The 23,474-nt window shown below is 42.8% G+C and overlaps 1 protein-coding gene across 4 annotated transcripts in view; it reads right to left on the reverse strand.

The window, feature by feature from the left end:
• The window catches only part of numb (NUMB endocytic adaptor protein), a 45,953-nt gene that overhangs the window by 3,553 nt on the left and 18,926 nt on the right, over nt 1-23,474 (reverse strand). For 2 of the 4 annotated variants that reach the window (XM_058078481.2, XM_058078479.2), the window contains exons 2-7: nt 20,771-20,907; nt 12,456-12,530; nt 6,846-6,878; nt 6,280-6,354; nt 2,426-2,566; nt 2,077-2,281 (exon numbers count right to left, since the gene is read on the reverse strand). In XM_058078481.2, coding sequence (XP_057934464.2) covers nt 2,077-2,281; nt 2,426-2,566; nt 6,280-6,354; nt 6,846-6,878; nt 12,456-12,530; nt 20,771-20,896 — 655 coding nt within the window. In that variant the 5' untranslated portion in view covers nt 20,897-20,907. The remainder of the gene's footprint in view (nt 1-2,076; nt 2,282-2,425; nt 2,567-6,279; nt 6,355-6,845; nt 6,879-12,455; nt 12,531-20,770; nt 20,908-23,474) is intronic. The other 2 variants (XM_058078480.2, XM_058078478.2) reach the window with 1 other exon arrangement.

Here is a 23,474-nt window from a genome sequence, read left to right on the forward strand (position 1 = left end):
TATATATATATATATATATATATATATATATATATATATATATTAGGGTGCATCAAAAAACACAATTATTGAATTTTGATATGGCTGGGTACTAAAAGTGTTCCAATATATGTAGAAACAACACATACAAAATATTTTTTCCAATACATGATTATTTTAGGGGTGCTTTTGTGGAATAAAATGGTGAACAGTTCAATGGTCGCCATGGAGATTTGAGGTCAGCAAAGACTGCAGCTCAAGAACTCTGAGGTGATCTTTATGTTTTTGTTGGTATTTATACTCCTATTACATATTACTAACAAATTTGTGGTTTTGTTTTTGTAATTTGAATGATTTGTAGTCATATTTATAGGTATTTACAACATTAGCTAGCTACAGTTTGCTAATGACAGTTAGCTAATAGCTGAGCAAGCATAACATCAACAACTGTAATATAGAGTAGACAGTATTGCTGATGCCTCATATTTATTGAGAGTAGTACTGTAGTACTACATAATATGATATACACTTGTCCATGTATTATTTTAGGCACTGTGCAGCACAACCCACCAGCTGTCCTAAGATGCTGCCCTCTGGTCTTTGGTCTGGCCCCCCTATGATAACCCTATAGAAAATGATGCTGTATAGAAGTTCATTGTACTCAACATTTCCAGGTCAATTAGACTAGAAATTGCACATTTTCCGATATTTTACAAAAGTTTATGTGTGAGGTGGCACCCCTAAATCTCAATGGATTTCCTCAAAATTTTGCAAAAGACATTTTTATGTTCATTAGAAAAAAATGGAATGCCAGCCAAATTGATATTATGAATTTCAAATTTCCCATTCAAATTTGATGCACCCTAATATATATAATACATTACAATCAATGAAAATGAATCAGATGATTAAAATAAATAAGGATGTACATTTTTGCATAGAGGCCTACTATCAACAACTGTCAGTCCTCTGCATCAATCTCCTGGTATGGCTGCTAATCCAAGTTCATCATTTCATAAGGCTAATAGATTATTAGAAAACCCATCTAAAAAAATCCAAACTAAAACTAAAATCTCTTACCATGCTGTTAACTACTCCCTTCAGAGAACAGAACAAACTGGGTCTAACAAGGACAGAAAAACGCTGCACAACTGTGCAAGAAGACAAAAATCTGAGAGTGCGGAGTTCAAGACAAAGACGCCTCACAGGTCGTCACCTGGTAGCTGCACTAAATAGTAGCCGTCAAACACCAGTGTCAGTATCAACGGTGATGCGGCGACTTCAGGATGCTGGACTTCATAGCAGGACTGCCAAGAAAAAGCCATATCTCAGAGTGGCCCCCCAAAAATTCCAAGTGATCCCAAACCTTTGAGCGGTAGTGTATATTGGCTAAATATATATGGCTACATTTGTTATGCTTGAAATGCATCTTTTCCCAAAAAGCCTTTTTTCTCCCTTTTTGTTGTTGAGAAGTGATATGTTGCTGAAACGTACCTACGTTCTACTGATCACTGAAGAACGGAAAGAGGTAGAAACACACTATTTTCCCTGAAGAAAGATGAGTGTAGACCATGTCTATATAGCCCAACACCACAATAATCTGTGTGCCTTGAAAAATCAGTCAAAATCAACAAAAGTGGCAGGTATCTAAAGGCACGTCTTTTGAAAAATGGCCGGGATTGAACGAGTTAACTGCAGTTTCTCAATAACTAATAATTGATGCCATTTGGAGTGCGTGCAGCCCAGCCGTTTTCCAAGCGCATGTAGAGGTACATAAAGCTAAATGCAGACCAAGCATGATGCTTCAAATGCAGCATCTTGGGTGGCTCATACGCAAATTACATCATCAGGATGTTGCCTACAGCCACAGCTAATAATGTTTTTGGACTGGGCACAAATTAGAGACTGCATACGTTTCAGACTCGGGATGGCGTGAAGTTTTGGCAAAAACTACCACTACCTACCAACATAAAGTAGAACTACTGGAATTTCCTGCTTCCGCGACATGGAATGAAAGGACTGCAGGAAAAGTAAACGCTCCAGACAACCTCCTGCCACCGGTTCCCGGTATCAGGCGTCTGGACGCCAGCGACCAACCTTTTTTAGCGTCCTGCAGCTGCCTCATGACTTCTTCCCGCTCGGCCGCCTCTGTTGCCGTGGTGACGCGGAAGGAGCCCTCACGGGTGAATGTGGTTCTGTTGGCGTCAAAGGTCGCCGTGACCCCGCACTCCTTCTCCCGCTTCTGCTTGCGCTCCAGACAGGCGGCGAAGGCGCAGCCCACGGCGTGACTGAGACGCTCGCCCTGAGGACGCAATTAAGAGAGGGCAGCACGCGTCGCGTCGGTGTCATTGATTTCCTTCCCAGCTTCTTTAAATATTAACGACAGCGGGGAGAACGACTGATGGCCTCCCGGCGTTGAGGTGGAGCTGCACTACGCCATTCTTACAGAGTCTTTGACGGCCATGAAACAGTGGCAGATCCAACGCCGCGTCGTCCCATCCCGGCAGATGTAGGAAAACGCCCTCTCAAAGTTGCGGTCGGGAGCGCAGAAGGACACCTTCTCAATGGTCTGGTCCAGAATCAGGTCCTGCACAAAAGAACCATCACCACATTAAAAGCCGCTGTCTGTTTTTATTTGGAGAAATGTAATGTCATAATGAGGTTCAAATTATGATTATTATGATTATTGTGATTATATTATTATGATTATTATTATGATTATTATTATTGTGATGATTATTATTAATATTGTTATTATTATGATTATTATTATGATTATTATTATGATTATTATTATTATGATTATTATGATGATTATTATTATGATTATTATTATTGTTATTATGATTATTATTGTTATTATTATGATTATTATAATATTATTATTAATAATAATATTAATAATTAATAATAAATTAATAATTTAATTTAGGGGACAATTTAATAATAATGTTATTATTATTATGATTATTATTAATAGTATTATTAATATTATTATTAATATGAATATTACTGTTATTATTATGAATATTAATAATAATATTAATAATAAATATTAATAATAATATTATTATTAATATTGTTATTATGATTATTATTATGATTATTATAATATTAATAATAATAATTATTATAATTATTATCATCATTATCATTATTATCATTATCATCATTATCATCATTATTATTATTATCATCAGTACTTAACAGAGATTTCTCTCATTTTTAGGTGTGCAGTAATCCCTCGTTTATTTGGTTCTAGACCTGGCCACGATAAAACAATTTCCACCAAATAGGACTCAATATTAATATTCTAATATTTGTGTAGTTAAGGCATCACCTTCTAGGTCAGCATAAATGCTACACTCAGAGACGTGACTTGCCAGGATGCGTATGCGTTAATTCCGCCCAAAAATAAAACGTAGTTTATGAAATAGTTAGTTTAGACGTTTTTGTGTGTGAAAATATTTCATTTAAGCCAAGAATACGTACAATTTGCTGAAATATGCATTTATAAAAAACTAGTAATGGGCTGTATTCAGCCACCAAACAGCCATCATTAATGAACTCATCATTTATTTATTTTTTTTAAAACCACGATTTAGTGAGGGAGCAATATTGGAAGTACAGTAAAGTCTTGTTATATCGATATTCTCGGGAGTCGGAAAAAATACCGATATAACCGGACTATCCATATATCCGATCCGGCGCCGAACTGCATTAAAAGTGGGCAATAATGCACTTAAATCAATCTTTGCTTAAGGATTTCAATACCAAAAAAGAACACGGCCAACGGCTGCTTCCAGTCGCCGTGTTCTTTTTTGGTATTGAAATCCTTAAGCAAAGATTGATTTAAGCTGCTTTTGTATCGATATAAGCAGACCAAATTGGCTGGCGGGAGATGAAAAGGATATCGTAGTAACCGGATTATCATAATAACCGGGTATCGTACTAACGGAACTAATTATATCATAAAAGACTAGAAATTTGCCGGGAAATGAAAATAGTATCGTAATAAGTAGTAATTCGTTATAACCGATATCGATATAACGAGACTTTACTGTATATATAGCAAGGGATGCTGATATATAAGTTAGGGATGGTGGGTAGATAACTGGAGTGGAACCTCGCTCTAAAATAGGAAAACTATGTTTTTTTGTTCATAGAACGCACACCATACAATGAACAACGCCTCCTTAATAAACTCAGTGTGCTGTTCACTGACGAGGCGTTCAGGTTCACTGGCTATTTCTGAGAGTTGGGAGAATCTGTGCTGCTCTGTCTTATTTCTTTTACATAATTATTTTCATCTTATATCCTTTAGGTGCAATCAATAATTAGAATTCATTTTTATGCACAATTACGTTTTTTGGGTGCTGCACAGTGGAGGAGTGGCCTGTTGGCCACACAGTCAGGAGATGGGAAGACCTGGGTTCGATTCTCTGCTTTTGCATCTCTGTGTGGAGTTTGCATGTTCTCCGGGTACTCCGGTTTCATCCCACATTCCAAAAACATGCTAGGTTAATTGGCGACTCCAAATTGTCCATAGGTATGAATGTGAGTGTGAATGGTTGTTTGTCTATATGTGCCCTGTGATTGGCTGGCCACTAGTCCAGTGTGGACCCCACCTCTCACGGCATAGACGATGGATGGAAGGATCACGTCTTTCATCCAGGTCTTCTGTAGCTGTAGTATATTTTCCCCCAGCAGGTGTCAGTCTAAGACTACATGCAAGCAGCTCCTGCAGGTGAACTGTGTGAAGTATTTCTATAGTATATTCTATAGTACTTTTATAGTTTGGCGTTTCTCTGTCTACTAGATCTTTTAAAGCCACGTTTCCCGTATGTGCGTGATTTCTGTTTTTTTTTTTTGCTTTTTTAAAAATTTTATTTGGACAAATATATGAAACATTACAGTGTATTTCTTACATGAATGAAAATATAACTTTCCATTATTTACATTTGTATTCAACTATCTGATCACAGGCCCAAAAGGAGTAGGCTGAAGCGAAAGCTTATAAATGCCTACCCCTTTTAGATAGAAACATGTTCATGCCACAGTCTTGTTTTCCCCTCTTATTATTAGCATTGTAATATTATTATTGTTATTATCATTATTGTTATTCATTCATTCATTTTCTACCACATTTCCTCACGAGGGTCGCGGGGGGTTCTGGAGCCTATTCCAGCTGTCTTCAGGCAAGAGGCGGGGTCCACCCTGGACTGGTCGCCAGCCAATCACAAGGCACATATAGACAAACAACCATTCACACTCACATTCATACCTATGGACAATTTGGAGTGGCTAATTAACCTAGCATGTTTTTTTTTTGGAATGTGGGAGGAAACCGGAGTACCCGGAGAAAACCCACGCATGCACCGGGAGAACATGTAATTGGTGGACTTCAACTCGGGTGTCCTAGCTGCGAGGCCTGCGTGCTAACCACTCGCCCACAGTGCAGCCTCATATTAATATTATTCATTCATTCATTTTCTACTGCTTATCATCATGGGGGTGCTGGAGCCTATCCTAGTTGTCTTCGGGCGAGAGGCGGGGTCCACCCTGGACTGGTGGCCAGCCAATCACAGGGCACATATAGACAAACAACCATTCACACTCACATTCATACCTATGGACAATTTGGAGTGGCTAATTAACCTAGCATGTTTTTTTTTTGGAATGTGGGAGGAAACCGGAGTACCCGGAGAAAACCCACGCATGCACCGGGAGAACATGTAATTGGTGGACTTCAACTCGGGTGTCCTAGCTGCGAGGCCTGCGTGCTAACCACTCGCCCACAGTGCAGCCTCATATTAATATTATTCATTCATTCATTTTCTACTGCTTATCATCATGGGGGTGCTGGAGCCTATCCTAGTTGTCTTCAGGCGAGAGGCGGGGTACACATATAGACAAACAACCATTCACACTCACATTCATACCTATGGACAATTTGGAGTGGCTAATTAACCTAGCATGTTTTTTTTGGAATGTGGGAGGAAACCGGAGTACCCGGAGAAAACCCACGCATGCACGGGGAGAACATGCAAACTCCACACAGAGATGGCCGAGGGTGGGAATTGAACCCTGGTCTCCTAGCTGTGAGGTCTGCGCGCTAACCACTCATCCACCGTGCCGCCCTCATTATTGTTATAATCTTTATCATTATTATTGTTATTATTATCACCATTATTATAATCATCATTAATATTACCATTTTCATCATTATAGTTTTTTTTTTTAATTTTAATCAACTTCTGAACGCCGATAGCATGAAGCACCGGGAGTGCGTTCCCTTACCTTTGTTTTGTCGTCGACCACACGAAGACCATCCGCGGACACCCACAACACAGCACGCACCGCCTTCTTCCCGGCCTGCACACAACATGAAAACAGCACAGGGGTGCAGGGGATTAAGGAAGGTGACGACACAACACCTGTGCAACGGAGACCAAGTGACGCCGTGTGCCATTCAGGGGTACGCAAACACAACAGGAGACATAAAAGTTGGCGTTCAGGTGCACCCAGTTGGGTAGACAAACAGCAGCCTTGTGAAGTGAACATTCCCAAACCAATCATTGTTCCGTACTTTCATACACTGAAGAAGGGTTGACGGGAGAGAAGACACGCATGTTAAGACCACACACACACACACACACACACCAATAATAACAAAGTTCCCACCTTCAACCTAAACCCACCCCACCTGCTTAGACACATGCATCACCGTTTGCCCCCCGTGGTGTTTGTGTTTCATCCAGCCTGATCAAAGAGTGACGTGTTATGTGCGAGAAGGGAAAATGACAACAGTGCAAATTAATTAAAAAAAAAAGAAGAACACTCAGGAACACAAATCAGCAACTTACTTTGGAAAAGAATCCTTTGAAGAATTTCCTGTCCTGGAAGTGGTATTTTTTTTAAAAACAAAAAAAAGGGTGGTGGGCACATAGGGGGTAGGAACAAAGTATGACAATGTTACCGGAAGGGTCTACAACACAATTGGGGAGGGGGGGTTGATTAGGTAATGTTTGTCTATGAGAGTGAGTGATAGAGTGCTTCTACACAGAGACACTTTCACGTGTGAGATGTGTTGATGATTACTGTTAGTAGCCCCACGCGGGAAGTCCATAAATCACTTCCATGTCCACGCCACAGCCCACAACGCTACCGGGAAGAGTCGTACATCAACCACTCGTGGGTTTCCTCGAGAAATAAAAGCAACGCCACCCGGTGAGTGATCTGTTTGCTTATGCGTGAAATGACAGTCAAATCGCTAAAGCCCAACAGCAATGCATTGTGGGATGCTAATACTGTACACCCGCTCAGATTTGAACATATAATGATACGGACACAATCAATCTGCTCCAGGGTCAAACTATCAAAACTTTATTAACTGTACAGGAATCTTTCTGCCACACAAGCATAAAACTAAGTTAAGCACCGTTATTATTATATTAAAGACCAGGGGTCTCAAACACGCGGCCCGTGGGCCAAATGTGTCCCGCAGGACACTAGTTTGAGGCCCCCGCCTTGACATGAAAGTTTAATGTTTGATATGGATGCTGTATGGTATCATGTACCCAGAAAAAATTATTACGTTTGATTCATGTTCATGTTAAAGGTTAAATAACTGTTAATAGTTATCCTCCCTATCCGTGTGGAAGTGGTAAGTTTTTGGCTATTTAAGTTGAAAGGAAATAACTTGAAGGCTACCGTTTAGGTCACTAGCTCTCTAGTTTGCGAGTTAGCATGTGAGTCAAGACCCTGCAGTTGCACAATATGTTGTAAATAAAAAGAGTATAAATGTGACTATAGTCGTGTTTTGTCATGTCTACAGGGCTCTAATAATGCTTTGTTCATTTTAATCTGAAAAAAATAATTTCTCTACCCACCAACTATATGTGCTTTCTTAAGTTTTTATTATTATTATTATATTTATTTATTACTGATTGATTTTCTTTATTCTTGATTTATTTATTTTTCATCTTATTTTGTGTAGAAAAATAAAAATTAAGATATTTGAGAACAGTGGAATGTTTTATCAGAGCTTTTATTGTAGAAAATTGGAACCAAAGTGAAGTTTTTAATTTTTTTTGTTTTAATAAATGCGTTTTTTTTTTTGTTTTTTTTTGGAAAACCTGATGCGGCCCAGTCTCACCCAGACCCAAGTGCCGGTGGCCCCCAAGTAAATTGAGTTTGAGACCCCTGTTATAGACTAACGCACACAAGACTCAGTTATCACTCTACAATACTTAAAGGTCCCCTATCATGTTAAAGTTGGCATGAAGGCAGAGCCTCCATCTTCACGGACGTCACGCCGCCTCTGACCTGGCCCGTTACTCGCTATCCGTCCGTCACATGCAAACATGGCAGCTGTACGTTTCATGACTCGGTTTCTCTTCAGCAAACAGTCTGACCTAGCGTGATGCTGCGGTTGAAATGACATTTGTGTCGCCCCGTCCCACTCCCTACGTCAGTGTTTTTTTTTACATTGTAAAAATCTTGTGGCACACCACTAACCAAAAATGTTCCAAAATGTCACCACGACCTCACACGTGTACCAATAAGTCTATAGGAGGAACAAGCTAGGTGTTGCCACACGGACCAATATTACATTGCTATGCTAGTCTTTACACCACAGACACTCCACAGTAGCCACGTTTACATGAGGAGTTTTTCTTTTTCCGAATGACTTTTCCGGAAACAATGGTATCCATGGAAGGAATATTCCAATCTCTTGTCTACATGCGCCGTGAAAATCAAACAATAGTCAATAGGGCATGCCCAGTAAAACGTGATACCGGCTTCCCAGAGTTTTTCTTTCACTTGTTGGAATAATTCCGTATTGCCAGTTTTTCGTCTGTCCAGTCTTGGAATTTAGTTTGAATCAAAAACAAACTTTGCTTAGTCCAGTGCCGATTGCTGGCCTCCATTTTTAAAAGTGAAGAACGTCTGGATCTTCGTGTTACGTCATATCTGAGCATGCGATATAATAAATTTAACCAGGAAAGGATCAAATTCAATCTTGCTAATATTTTATAATTCAACTGGGTACATGTTTTATATAGATATATATTTTCTTTTTTAATAAAACTGGACTTGTGAATGGCGTATAGAAGGGTTTAGATTCTGTTCCACAGATGGCGCTAATGCACACGAAAGCTGCTTGCCAACCAGGAAGAAGTAGAAGTAGGAAGAACGCAGTCTGACAACTTTCCAAGATACCTCAATCGGATTGGTTAAAGGAATATTCCATCCCTGTTCAATTCTTTCCGTTTGAGCAAATATACCAAATGCAATTGGAATATTTGGGTCCATATATTCATGGCTATTGACATAATATTTGCAAATGATGATTAATAAATGTTGTAAGTGGTTGAAAATCACTGCCCTACGCTACTTCCGTTGTTGTAAGTACAAATACAAGTACAGCTCATTGACACACACCATGGTGTGTTCAACTTAAAGTACTACGTTATGACCCCTTTCAGTAACTGCATGAACCCGGGGGGGGGGGGGGGGGGGGGGGTGTTGGACTTTAGAGGTTCCACTTCAATGCAGGATCAGGACTCCTTTGCATGTGATTAATGCGGTCTGAGTGCGGGTTCACTTCAAGTCAAGCCTGTGAATGCCGGGGGGGGAGGGAGGTCAAGTTCAGACCACCGAAAAAGAAACCAGATGCAGGCTAGTCTTAATCCCCTCGCCCCTCCCGCTCGGCGGGTTCCTCTCCTCCCAGCCAGACGCGAAAAGGAGTGCCACGCCGCTCCTGTTACACGGCCTGGGTGGAGACGGCACTGGAAGCGCCACGTTTATGCATGATTGAGCGTGTTAAGCGGCATGGCAGAGTCATCCCGAATCAGCTTGTTAGTGCGGGTGGCGCACACCAGACATGCGGGCGATGGCGGCGGTTGCAGCTAGCAGTTAGCTACGGTTAGATTAGGGGATGGGATGGGAGGGCGGCAGCGAGGGAGGCGGGGCCACATCACAAATACAACCTGCTTAAAAAGACAAAAATATATAAAACAGCAAGAAAAAGCAATACAATGTGAGGTCATCAAGCTGTGGGGTGGGATGAAAGTGACAAGGGTGCTCTGGGCGGGAAGGAAAGCTGAGGTTTCAGAGGTGAAGCCGACAGGAAAACCAGGAAGACTCGGGACTCTTACTCTCCAGATAAGACACTTTCTAGTTCTTTCATCGATGAGTTCTTGCAACGCCAAACTAACCATTTCGGCAACACCATCTGCCGGTTCCTGGTCATCGTCAATGAGGCCAAGTAGTCCTCAGCACAACAGACACCATCACACAGTATTTTAAGTTGTGTAGCGAAGCCTGCTTTTTCTTTTGTCCCCCCCCCGAGCGGTGGCCGTAGACACGAGGTGGGCTGATCTAGCGAGGGATGGGTCAGAGGCGGTGCCATGCCCATGAGGAAGGAGGTTTTCCATTCATGACATCATGACCTGATCTGCAACTAGCGAGGGAGAAAATCGATTGGTGCTCAAAAAGCAGGTGACCTTTAACCTAAACACGGAGAGCTATGTTCATTCATTCATTCAGGGTCGCGGGGGTGCTGGAGCCTATCCCAGCGGGGTCCACCCTGGACTGGTGGCCAGCCAATCACAGGGCACATATAGACAAATAACCATTGGCACTCACATTGATAGCTGTGGTACTGACTTCTGGGAGATACTTGGCATCCAACTGCTAGGAACAATGAACCATTGGTACCTAACCCTACATCTTAACCAAATAAACAACACAAAGAGAAAGTGTTACTAGCCACCTTGAGACCTGATCATTGGGCTAGAAATCTAGGGGTGATAATGAACAGCCACATGAAATCATCAGCGTTTTGCCACTAAAAAAAAAAACGTCCAAAATTAAGGGAATCGTGTCTAAGCCAGATTTAGAGCGACTAATCCATGCCTTTGTCACGAACAGTCCAGACCGCTGTCACGGCCTTCTTACCGGGCTCCCTGACCGAGATGTAAAACCAAAACATCCAGAATGCTGCTGCTCGAGTCCTGACTAGAAGCAGGAAATATGACCAAATGAGTCCGGTACTCGGGTCTCTGCACTGGCTTCCTGTCGCTTTAAAACAGCTCTGCTTGCGTACAAGTCTTTAGTCTTTAGTCGAGGGGTCTCAAACACGCGTCCCGCAGGACACTAGTTTGAGGCCCCCAAAAGTTTAATGTTAGTGCGGCCCGTGCAAGTTTGATATGGATGCTGTATGGTATCATGTACCCAGAAAAAATTATTACGTTTGATTCATGTTCATGTTAAAGGTTAAATAACTGTTAATAGTTATCCTCCCTATCCGTGTGGAAGTGGTAAGTTTTTGGCTATTTAAGTTGAAAGGAAATAACTTGAAGGCTACCGTTTAGGTCGCTAGCTCTCTAGTTTGCGAGTTAGCATGTGTCTCAAGACCCTGCAGTTGCGCAATATGTTGTAAATAAAAAGAGTATAAATGTGACTATAGTCGTGTTTTGTCATGTCTACAGGGCTCTAATAATGCTTTGTTCATTTTAATCTGAAAAAAATCATTTGTCTACCCACCAACTATATGTGGTTTCTTAAGTTTTTATTATTTGCTGTTTTATTATTATTATTGTTTATTTATTTATCATCTTATTTTGTGCAGAAAAATAAAAATTAAGATATTTGAGAACAGTGGAATGTTTTATCAGAGCTTTTCTTGTAGAAAATCGGAACCAAAGCACTGAAAAAGTTTGTATATTTTTCTGTTTTTAATAAATGCGTTTTTTGTTGTTGTTTTTTTTAAACCTGATGCGGCCCAGCCTTGCCCAGACCCTAACCCAAGTAAATTGAGTTTGAGACCCCTGCTTTAGTGTGGGTGCTCAAGCTGTGTTTGAGTTCTATGCTGCATAAAAATGAACACCTCTATTCAACTGTGCATACGACAACTGATTTTTGTTTTATGGAATTTCATTTCCGTATCCAAGACTACCTTTGTGATGGTAGTTCACATTCTGTAGAACTGCACCAAAGCAGGAGTTTCACAGAAGTTGTCCGCCCTGGACCCCAATTAGGGTTTGTCTTGCACCCCGACCGTGACACGCTAATCCTCCTGCAGACGCCGCAGTCGGGATCCCAGCGAGGCCTACCCTTAAAGCTGAGCTTTGCCCTTTGCTACGCAGCGCGGATGAGTTCACGAGCAGGGTGGAGAACTTGGCAAACGGCTGACAGCATTCCCGTGCACTTCCCGCTCCGACACTGGAATTTGGTATTTTATATGCGACTGTGGAATAATTAATGTGCAAGGAGAGCAAGAGATGGGAAAAGATATAGACATAATTGAGGACCGCCGTGTGTTCTCACTGACCAACAGCAACCTTTGACCCCACCCAGGCGTGAAACACCAGGAAGAGAGTCAGTGGATTATCCACAGCAGAGAGGAGTGAAGACACAAAAGAGGAAACAGACAAGGTCTTTCCCGGAGGAACCCGAGGGGAACCTACCGTCTTCAGCCGCTTGACCGCGTCCTCGCAGATGTGCATGCCTCGAGACTCCTCCACCTCCACGTGTCCCAAGTACTGCGGGGGAAGACACACAAAAGGCACCAAGTGAATAACAATATACTATAGTCACATTTATACTCTTTTTATTTACAACATATTGCGCAACTGCAGGGTCTTGAGACACATGCTAACTCGCAAACTAGCGACCGAAACGGTACCCTTCAAGTTATTTCCTTTAAACTTAAATAGCCAAAAACTTACCACTTCCACACGGATAGGGAGGATAACTATTAACAGTTATTTAACCTTTAACATAAACATGAATCAAACGTAATAATTTTTTCTGGGTACATGATACCATACAGCATCCATATCAAACTTGCACGGGCCGCACTGACATTAAACTTTCATATCAAGGCGGGGGCCTCAAACTAGTGTCTTGAGACCCCTGGTCTTGAGACACATGCTAACTCGCAAACTAGAGAGCTAGCGACCTAAACGGTAGCCTTCAAGTTATTTCCTTCAAACTTAAATAGCCAAAAACGTACCACTTCCACACGGATAGGGAGGATAACTATTAACAGTTATTTAACCTTTAACATGAACATGAATCAAACGTAATAATTTTTTCTGGGTACATGATACCATACAGCATCCATATCAAACTTGCGCCGGCCGCACTAACATTAAACTTTCATATCAAGGCAGGGGCCTCAAACTAGCGTGTTTGAGACCCCTGCTGTAGACAAAAAGTGAGTAGTAGGGGTGCTTCAGTGGAACCTTTAAACCTTCCACGTTTGATAAGAACGGTCCTGCTGACCTTTGCACAGTAACCAAAGAACGCGTATGCATCATCCTATCACTATGCACTGCTGTCAACGAAGGTACCGCACATTACAGAGAGTGCCACCCGCAGCCCCAGTGGACCACCCCGACCTTGGTGGGCCCATGGACGGGCTGCTTTCTGTCAAACCTCTGATGGATTGGTGAAAGACAAAAGGTGGTCCACTGCAGACCTGATTTTACCGTCAATTGATTTACTAGTGGTTGGCACCAAACAAAATTCAGTCTCTGTGTTGACGGCAATTGGAACACCAACATCCCGGACCCCACCCTTTCATTTGAACCCCACATCAAACAGTTAACCCGGACTGCATTCTTCCATCTTAAGAACATAGCCGGACTCCGTCCATCACTTCCATTCTCTGCCGCTGAATCCCTGATCCATGCATTCATCCCAACCAGAATGGACTACTGCAACAGTATTCTCTACGGTACACCTTCCAAAACCCTCAACAAACTACAATATATTCAGAACCTCAGCTCCACCCGCTCCTATCAACACATTACCCCTGTCCTCCAAAACCTCCACTGGCTTCCCATCCCCCAACGCATTCACTTCAAAGTTCTTCTCATCACCTACAAAGCCCTCCACGATCTGACCCCGCCATATCTCACAGACTTCCTCCATCCACACAATCCCCCGCGTCCCCTTCGCTCCTCAGACTCAAACCTCCTGGTACTCCCCTGTAAGACCGAGCTCCGAACCTGGGGAGACAGAGCCTTCTCCATCGCTGCCCCCACCCTCTGGAACTCTTTGCCCCATTCACTCTGTGCTTGCCCTGACCTTCCCACCTTCAAAAAACAACTCAAAACCCACCTCTTTAAATCTTTACTTGTACGTTTACTTGTTTTTATTCAACTCCATTCTTCTGTAAAGTGTCTTTGAGTATTTTCAAAAGCGCTATACAAATAAAATGTATTAATATTATTATTATTATTATTATAATGTGGCTTGAATTTTGCCTTCTTTGTCTCCTCCTACCAAAATTGGCCCCAAATAGAAACCTGTAAGATATTATTAGTTTCGGTTTTGTTGTTATCTTATGTCTCCCCAAAAATATACAACAAATTACAGTTTTGTATCAAATAGTACAAAAATTGTTTCACACAAAGAAAGGCTGAAAAAAGACACCCGAATGTATTTAATAATTCCCTATTTACCGGGGGCCCTTGGAATAGATAAAGAGGCTCCTGACCATTACCCCTCATTATAAATGAATGGATGCTTTCCTAAATTGATATACATTTCATTCGATGTAATGAATTCAATTTCACAAAAGGCATGCGTAGATATATATATATATATATATATATATATATATATATATATATATATATATATTAGTTCCATTAGTATATTAGTTCCATTAGTACGATACCCGGTTATTATGATAATCCGGTTACTACGATGCCCTTTTCATCTCCCGCCAGCCAATTTGGTCTGCTTATATCGATACAAAAGCAGCTTAAATCAATCTTTGCTTAAGGATTTCAATACCAAAAAAGAACACGGCGAACGGCTGCTTCCAGTCAACTTTATTTTTCACACTTCCACCACCAGAGCACAGCACACACACCGATTCCCGCACTTCCTGGTTCACAGGTCATGCTCAACCCGCCCCACATAGCTGGCCAAACACATGCCTGCAACAGCGTTCGTGGTTTCTCTCATGAGAGAGAAAACATATGAAAAACAGTGATTATTGCAAGAGATAAAAAGATATCTGAATACAACACAATTAAATACATGTATTTGTACGCTTGTGTCTTCGTTGGAATAGGTGTGTATGCTATGTCAGTTGGTTCTTCTGTTGCAGGCAGGTGTTTGGCCAGCTATGTGGGGCTATCCTTAAGCAAAGATTGATTTAAGCTGCTCGACATTGTTCTATACTATAGAACAATGTCGAGTGCATTATTGGCCACTTTTAATGCAGTTCGGCGCAGGATCGGCTATATCGACAGTCCGGTTATATCGATATTTTTTCCGACTCCCGACAATATCGATATAACGAGACTTTACTGTATATATATATTAGTTATTGTAGCAACCAAAAGTCAAATCTAGTTCCTACTTCCACAACCAGAGTCATGTTCCTTTTTAAGGGTGAGGTGACGTTGCGGTTTTTCAAGGTATGAGAGGCACCGTCCCAGGACGGTTCCTGGAGCTGTCCTTGTTCTGTGTGCCTTCAGCACGGGACAGTGTTTTGGCGGCATCCTATCATACGTGTGTGTCCTTCACGCTGGACGACACGACAGACAGGGAGCGCCACTACAAGCCATTGTACCACACAGGAAGTCCTTACCCTTTCCTCGTAGATGCACGGCGACGGCGAGTGATGCTGACCCCACCGCGAGCCGGATGAACCCGCCCTTGGTTGGGGTAGGGGAAGGGGAGGGGGGGGGGTGCTATTTTCAGAGTGTGATGCCATCACTGCTGCCGCAAGCCAGGACGTATTCCAATACACACAATCAGCATGCTTACACAAAAAAGGCAGCCGTGTGTCACAAGGACGATGGCAGCAGAGGGCTACTTGTTGGGAAAAAGGGGGCTCAGTTAGAGGGTGGCGTGCCCTCAGCGAGATGCATGGATGCAACGGATGATTCCGTGGGGAACACTCCTAGGAGGTTCGAACATGTTCTAACCAATTTATTATTATATACTAATTTATTAAGCAATTAGCAATTACCCATTTTAGGGCCCCTAGCAGTTAGGTGACCTTGGAATTGTCCGGACTTTTCCACCTTATACGGCACCAACGGCACTTGTCATTAATAAATTCACGGGGGTGCTGGAGCCTATCCCAGCTGTCTTCTGGTGAAAGGCGGGTATGGGGGTGCACATATAGACAAACAACCATTCACACTCACATTCATACCTATGGACAATTTGGAGTGGCTAATTAACCTAGCTTGTTTTTGGAATGTGGGAGGAAACCGGAGTACCCGGAGAAAACCCACGCATACACATCCACACAGAGATGGCCGAGGGTGGAATTGAACCCCGGTCTCCCAGCTGTGAGGTCTGCGCGCGAACCACGAGACCGCCGTGCCGCCTCATGAATAAATTGTAATATTTAATCATAGCGGATCATAGGATCGGTACCAGTGGATTCCACTCATGGGTGATCGGTATCAGAATCGGCAGTTTAAACCCCAGATGGGAGCATCCCGGTTAAAAAGGCTTTTGAATCGTGTATTAAGTACACCGTGAATCATATGTCACCGTCCACATAAAAACAGAACCAGATCACCGCCCCCCCCCCTCCCTGGTTGCTAACCTCAGTGCGGCACTCAGACTGCAACTATTCCAATCCCACACACACACACACACACGACTGAGCTCTCAGGAGGCACCTATAGGAGGGGGGAGGAGCAGCATGGTAGGTTGCACCGCCACCGTGAACCACCAATGCAGAGGAACAAGGGGGTTGGAGGGGAAGAGGGGGGGTGAGATGTGTGAATGTGTGCAAGTCCACAAAAAGCAAAAGACGAGAAGCACGGCAATCTCAGTTGAGACTATTTTTTTTTTCACGTGGCCACATGGGGGGGCGGGGGTGATGTTAAATTACACAGTTTTCACAAGTCATGTGACGGTTACGCCACACCGGCCGCTTGCACTTCAAGGGTTCCCCTCTACGTGTTCTACGTTCTCTTTCGGAGAACCCCAAGATTTGTTGCTTTTATAACCAAGTGCACTGTGACAGTTTTACCGGCTTTGCTCCCGAGACAAGAGCAATCTTGCTAGCTGGAATGTGAGCACGTTTCTTTTGGCCAAGCTCCTCAGGATCAAACCAGGCCGCCGTACCTTCACCGTTCGCTTTTCACCCCCCCCCCCCCGACTAAGGTGAGCTGTGGCGCTGGGGACGAGAGGAAGCGAGCTGTTGTTGCGCTTCTGTTTGCACAAGAAGAACTTTTGTTGCCAAAACAGAGAGAACTCCCCAAACACACCGACTCCGCCATGGCATCCAGTCTCCTCCTGCCAGTTATTAAAACTAAAATGTGCAATGCTACTTTATGACACATTTTATTGTATGGTAGTCATGGAACTGAATTCCATCTAAAACTAACTATGCTCATTTTCCGATAACAAATTTCCCTCGAGTGGTTAGCACGCAGACCTCACAGCTAGGAGACCTGGGTTCAATTCCACCCTCGGCCATCTCTGTGTGGAGTTTGCATGCGTGGGTTTTCTCCGGGTACTCCGGTTTCCTCCCACATTCCAAAAACATGCTAGGTTAATTAGCCACTCCAAATTGTCCATAGGTATGAATGTGAGTGTGAATGGTTGTTTGTCTATATGTGCCCTGTGATTGGCTGGCCACCAGTCCCGGGTGTACCCCGCCGCTCGCCCGAAGACAGCTGGGATAGGCTCCAGGACCCCCCGCGACTCTCGTGAGGATAAGCAATAGAAAATGAATGAATGAATGAGTTCTCCTCCTATTTTGTGTGGAAGTGGTAACTTTTTGGCTTCTTATTTTGTCTTTTCCCACCCTCGGCCATCTGTGTGGAGTTTGCATGTTCTCCCCATGCATGCGTGGGTTTTCTCCGGGTACTCCGGTTTCCTCCAACATTCCAAAAACATGCTAGGTTAATTAGCCAATCCAAATTGTCCATAGGTATGAATGTGAGTGTGAATGGTTGTTTGTCTATATGTGCCCTGTGATTGGCTGGCCACCAGTCCCGGGTGTACCCCGCCGCTCGCCCGAAGACAGCTGGGATAGGCTCCAGGACCCCCTGCGACTCTCGTGAGGATAAGCAATAGAAAATGAATGAGTTCTCCTCCTATTTTGTGTGGAAGTGGTAACTTTTTTGGCTTCTTATTTTGTCTTTTCCCACCCTCGGCCATCTCTGTGTGGAGTTTGCATGTTCTCCCCATGCATGCGTGGGTTTTCTCCGGGTACTCCGGTTTCCTCCCACATTCCAAAAACATGCTAGGTTAATTAGCCAATCCAAATTGTCCATAGGTATGAATGTGAGTGTGAATGGTTGTTTGTCTATATGTGCCCTGTGATTGGCTGGCCACCAGTCCCGGGTGGACCCCGCCTCTCGCCCGAAGACAGCTGGGATAGGCTCCAGCACCCTTGTGAGGAAAAAGCGGTAGAAAATGAATGAATGAATGAAATTTCCCAATTAGTACATATCACCAGCAAGAAAAAAATGTTTTATATGAAAGTATTTCATAAAAATAAACATATAACAACTGGGGATAGGCCTTTTGAAAGATATCTAACAGCAATATGTGCCCTAATATTGACTTATTTGTCAATACATGTGACATGATTCATTAACTTTGTTTCAATAAGTTTGTAATTATGTTATATGTTGTTTCATTTTTGAAAGCTAGCTGTAAATTAAAAAAAAATACATTTATGGTTGATGGCGGCGGTCATGACAAACAAGATCACAGCTCATCTTCCATTTCCGGAAGTGACATCAAGAGGACGACACCGGACTAAACACACCAACGACTTGGTTTGGTATATTTTTCATCAAAAAGGTAGTCATGCCAAAACCTTGTGTTGCTGCTGGATGTTCACAGTATCTGAGTGATACTGTATGTGTGTTCTTTTTTAAAAGACAACAATAGACGAAGCAAGTGCAGAGGACCAGAGAGACCCTTGGGTTCTGCCCTCTGCATTTTCACTGATGATACAGGATGACCTTTACAAGAAAGAAGACATTTTGAAAATGGATGCTATTTATATGAAAAAAAGGATGCTATTCCACAGGTACACAGGGGAAAAAAGACAACAAAGAAGACCACTACATCAGAGTTAGCACAAGAGTAGTAAGTCATGTCTTTTATGCCCATTGCTAAAACTTTAGACAGAGCCATAACTCAAGTTATGAAAGCTAGCTAACCAGCTAACCTTGACGTGCTTCCTTCCAATAAAACAAGTGAATTGAATTTTTTTGTTCTCTCACACACTCACTCTCACTCTCTCTCTCTCTCTCTCACTCTCTCTCTCACTCTCACTCTCTCTCTCTGTTAAAACTTTAGACACAGTCATAACTGATGTTATGGTAAGCTAGCTAACCTTGGCGTGCTTTCTCCCAATAAAACAAGTGAATTGAATTTTTTTGTTCTCTCACACACTCACTCTCACTCTCTCTCTCTCACTCTCTCTCTCACTCTCACTCTCTCTCTCTGCTAAAACTTTAGACACAGTCATAACTGATGTTATGGTAAGCTAGCTAACCTTGGCGTGCTTTCTCCCAATAAAACAAGTGAATTGAATTTTTTTGTTCTCTCACACTCACACACTCTCTCCCACTCACTCACTCTCCCACTCACTCACTCTCCGACTCACTCACTCTCCCACTCACTCACTCTCCGACTCACTCACTCTCCGACTCACTCACTCTCCGACTCACTCACTCTCCCACTCACTCACTCTCCGACTCACTCTCCGACTCACTCTCCGACTCACTCTCCGACTCACTCTCCGACTCACTCTCCGACTCACTCTCCGACTCACTCTCCGACTCACTCTCCGACTCACTCTCCGACTCACTCTCCGACTCACTCTCCGACTCACTCACTCTCTGCTAAAACTTTAGACACAGTCATAACTAATGTTATGGTAAGCTAGCTAACCAGCTAACCTTGGCGTGCTTCCTTACAATAAAACAAGTGAATTGAATTTTTTTGTTTGCTCGCTCACTCACTCACTCACTCACCCACTCACTCTCTCACTCTCTCACTCTCTGCTAAAACTTTAGACACAGTCATAACTGATGTTATGGTAAGCTAGCTAACCAGCTAACCTTGGCGTGCTTCCTTACAATAAAACAAGTGAATTGAATTTTTTTGTTTGCTCGCTCACTCACTCACCCACTCACTCTCTCACTCTCTCACTCTCTGCTAAAACTTTAGACACAGTCATAACTGATGCTATGGTAAGCTAGCTAACCAGCTAACCTTGGCGTGCTTCCTTCCAATAAAACAAGTGAATTGAATTTTGTTTGCTCACTCACTCACTCACTCACTCACTCACTCACTCACTCACTCACTCACTCACTCACTCACGCACTCTCACTCTCTGCTAAAACTTTAGACACAGTCATAACTGATGTTATGGTAAGCTAGCTAACCAGCTAACCTTGGCGTGCTTCCTTCCAAATCAAACAAGTGAATTGAATTTTTTTGTTTGCTCACTCACTCACTCACTCACTCACTCACTCACTCACTCACTCACTCACTCACTCACTCACTCACTCACTCACTCACTCACTCACTCACATGATGGATCTGGCATCCCAATAGCAAAGTCTGTGTGTTAATCCAATCTAACACAACACAACACAATCTGTGTTTTTTAGGGCATGTAAATGTCAAGGCAGGCTCTCTGAAGGCTGATGATTAATTACACATCACCCCCCCCACCCCCCCTCTGAGAGGAAGTGTGCACTACAATAAGGCAGGTACTGTAGGGCTTTTGTGTGTGCGTGTGTTCCTGTACAAGTGTCACCTTGACTGCAAAGCTGCATTTCCCACTGCGGACCGCCTCCTCGTCCGTCTGCCACTGGTGCGGTCGGCTCGACTCTGGCACGTAGATGTCTTTCTTCCGCCGGAAGCTCTGCCGTAGCTTGTTCATTGCTGAGCTCCCTGCAGGAGGTACGTAACAGGGCTGTTAGGGGAGGTGCAGCAATATGTGAAGGTACAACAAGGCGATCTATTTCAGCAAGAAAAGAAATGAAGCCACTTCCTGTGCTAAACTGCTAGGACGATAACTTTTCCATTGTCAACACAATCAAGTGATTGTCTGATCCAAAAGGAGGGGCAAAGGTCTGTCTGCATGACTATGCTGGCACACAAATACAAGTACAAACCACAGGAGACGGGGGGGTTTCTTATTTCTTTTTTTGAAAGCAACATTGAGCAACTGATCAATTGATATTGAGTTGCCGGGTAGTTTTTCCTCATTCACAGAAAAAAGCAGCATTTTATTGGACTACTGTATATTTTTATATCAGCTATTCCTCACATTTAATGAAACAAAATTCAGTTACAAAGATCTACGGATGTATCGTAGATCAGTGTTTTTCAACCTTTTTTGAGCCACGGCATGTTTTTTTACATTGGAAAAATCTTGTGGCACACCACTAACCAAAAATTTTCACCATGACCTCACACGTGTACCAATAAGTCTATGGGAGGAACAAGCTAGGTGTTGCCACACGGACCGATATTACATTGCTATGCTAGTCTTTACACCACAGTAGCCACGTTTTTACATCACCACTTTTTCTCTTTCCGGAAACAATGGTATCCATGGAAAGGAATATTCCAATCTCTTGTCTACATGCGTCGCTATAATCAACCAGAATAGTCAATAGGGCATGCCCAGTAAAACGTAAACACCAACATCACGTGATACCGGCTTCCCCGAGTTATTCTTCCACTTGTCGGAATAACTCCGTATTGCCAGTTTTTTGTTTGTCCAGTCTTGGAATTTAGTTTGAATCAAAAACAAACTTTGCTTAGTCCAGTGCCGATTGCTGGCCTCCATTTTTAAAAGTGAAGAACGTCTGGATCTTCGTGTTATGTCATATCTGAGCATGCGCTGAAAGAACGCACCCAGGATCAATTTAAACAGGAAAAGATCAAATTCTTGCTAATTCTTTATAATTAAACTCAGGACATGTTTTATGTAAATATATATTTTCTTTTTTAATAAAACTGCACTTGTGAATAGAAGGGTTAGAAGCATATAGAAGGGTTTAGATTCTGTTCCACAAATGGCGCTAATGCATACGAAAGCTGCTTGGCAACCGCCAATAAACAACAGAAGAAGAAAAACACCAGGAAGAAGAAGGCACCCTGACAACTTTCCGTTAGATACCTCAATCGGATTGGTTAAAGGAATATTCCATCCCTGTTCAATTCTTTCCGTTTGAGCAAATATACCAAATGCAATTGGAATATTTGGGTCCATATATTCATGGCTATTGACATAATATTTGCAAATGATGATTAATAAATGTTAACGATAAAAAGTGATATTGGATAATTCCTCACGGCACACCTGTGGTTGAAAATCACTGTTGTAAATGGTTTCCTCCCAATATGTGTACTGCACCGAGCTCTCATCTCTCAGTTTTTTTTAAATATTGATAGGGGACAGACAGGATAGTTGTACATTTAGTAAAATATTAAGTCAGTCCACACAGGAGTCATGGAATATGTGGCTGACTTGATCAATACACGGTTCATGATCAAACAGGCCACAACAGATCCAATAACGGAGTCTAGATTACTACAATACTAACCAAAGATGTGAAAAAGTATCAGGCACTTTTACACAGCGAGCAGGTCCAATTATAAAAGGCGCTGATCCAAACTAGAAGTCGGTGGTGCGCTCATCATTGAGGGTCTGGCTGGCGTCTGCAGCTCATAACCGGGGGGGGGGGGGGGGGGGGGGAGCAGAAGTCACCGAGCCTTAGCATTCCAGTATTTGACACGTGGACACCAGCATCTTGCTAACTTTTGAGATCTGATGAGGATCGGAGTGGATTAGAGGTCTCTAATCCAGGAGGACTGACTGTTTGCACACACGCACACACACATCATCTACGAACTAACTACGTACACGGGACAAAATGAAGGGCTGTGATCGGGGGTGGAGAGTCTGGTCCAGGTCAGGCGATCTCTCTCTTATCTGTCCTGGCCAGACTTCAGCTCTGCACAATGAAGCTTTCACCGCTGACCGGGCCACATGTCAACACATCAAACATCTCTCGACAGAGGAGGAGGTCAGGACCACGGATTCCCAAGATGTCTCAGGAGCCAAAAGGCTTGAGTATTGGTACCCCCCCGGGATGGATTTGTGGAGACAGGATGGCGATAAAGGCAATGTAAATACCGCGGCGTGCTAACGAATTCAAAGAGGAGGAAGGTCACACACAAACAAAGTAAACAACAATGGAGGACATCTTTCTAGCTGACATGTGGCGGAAGTGACATTCAAGGAACTGCAGTAAAGGTGACGTCTGAGTGGTCCCGCAATTGTGTATTCGAAGCATGTTGACCAAAATCTCTCTTTGATGCTGGAATTTCAACCATCTAGATGTACTTTTATTAAGCTACTGTATGCTAATTCTAATGAGAAGTGTTTGTCTATCATGCTATCGTGCACCTTGGCCCTATAAGTTCCGTGTTTACAAAATTACAGA

Source organism: Doryrhamphus excisus, linkage group LG14 (genome assembly GCF_037039965.1).
Source record: "Doryrhamphus excisus strain RoL-2023G ecotype Guam linkage group LG14, RoL_Dexc_Guam_v1.1, whole genome shotgun sequence".
NCBI classification, from domain to species: domain Eukaryota; kingdom Metazoa; phylum Chordata; class Actinopteri; order Syngnathiformes; family Syngnathidae; genus Doryrhamphus; species Doryrhamphus excisus.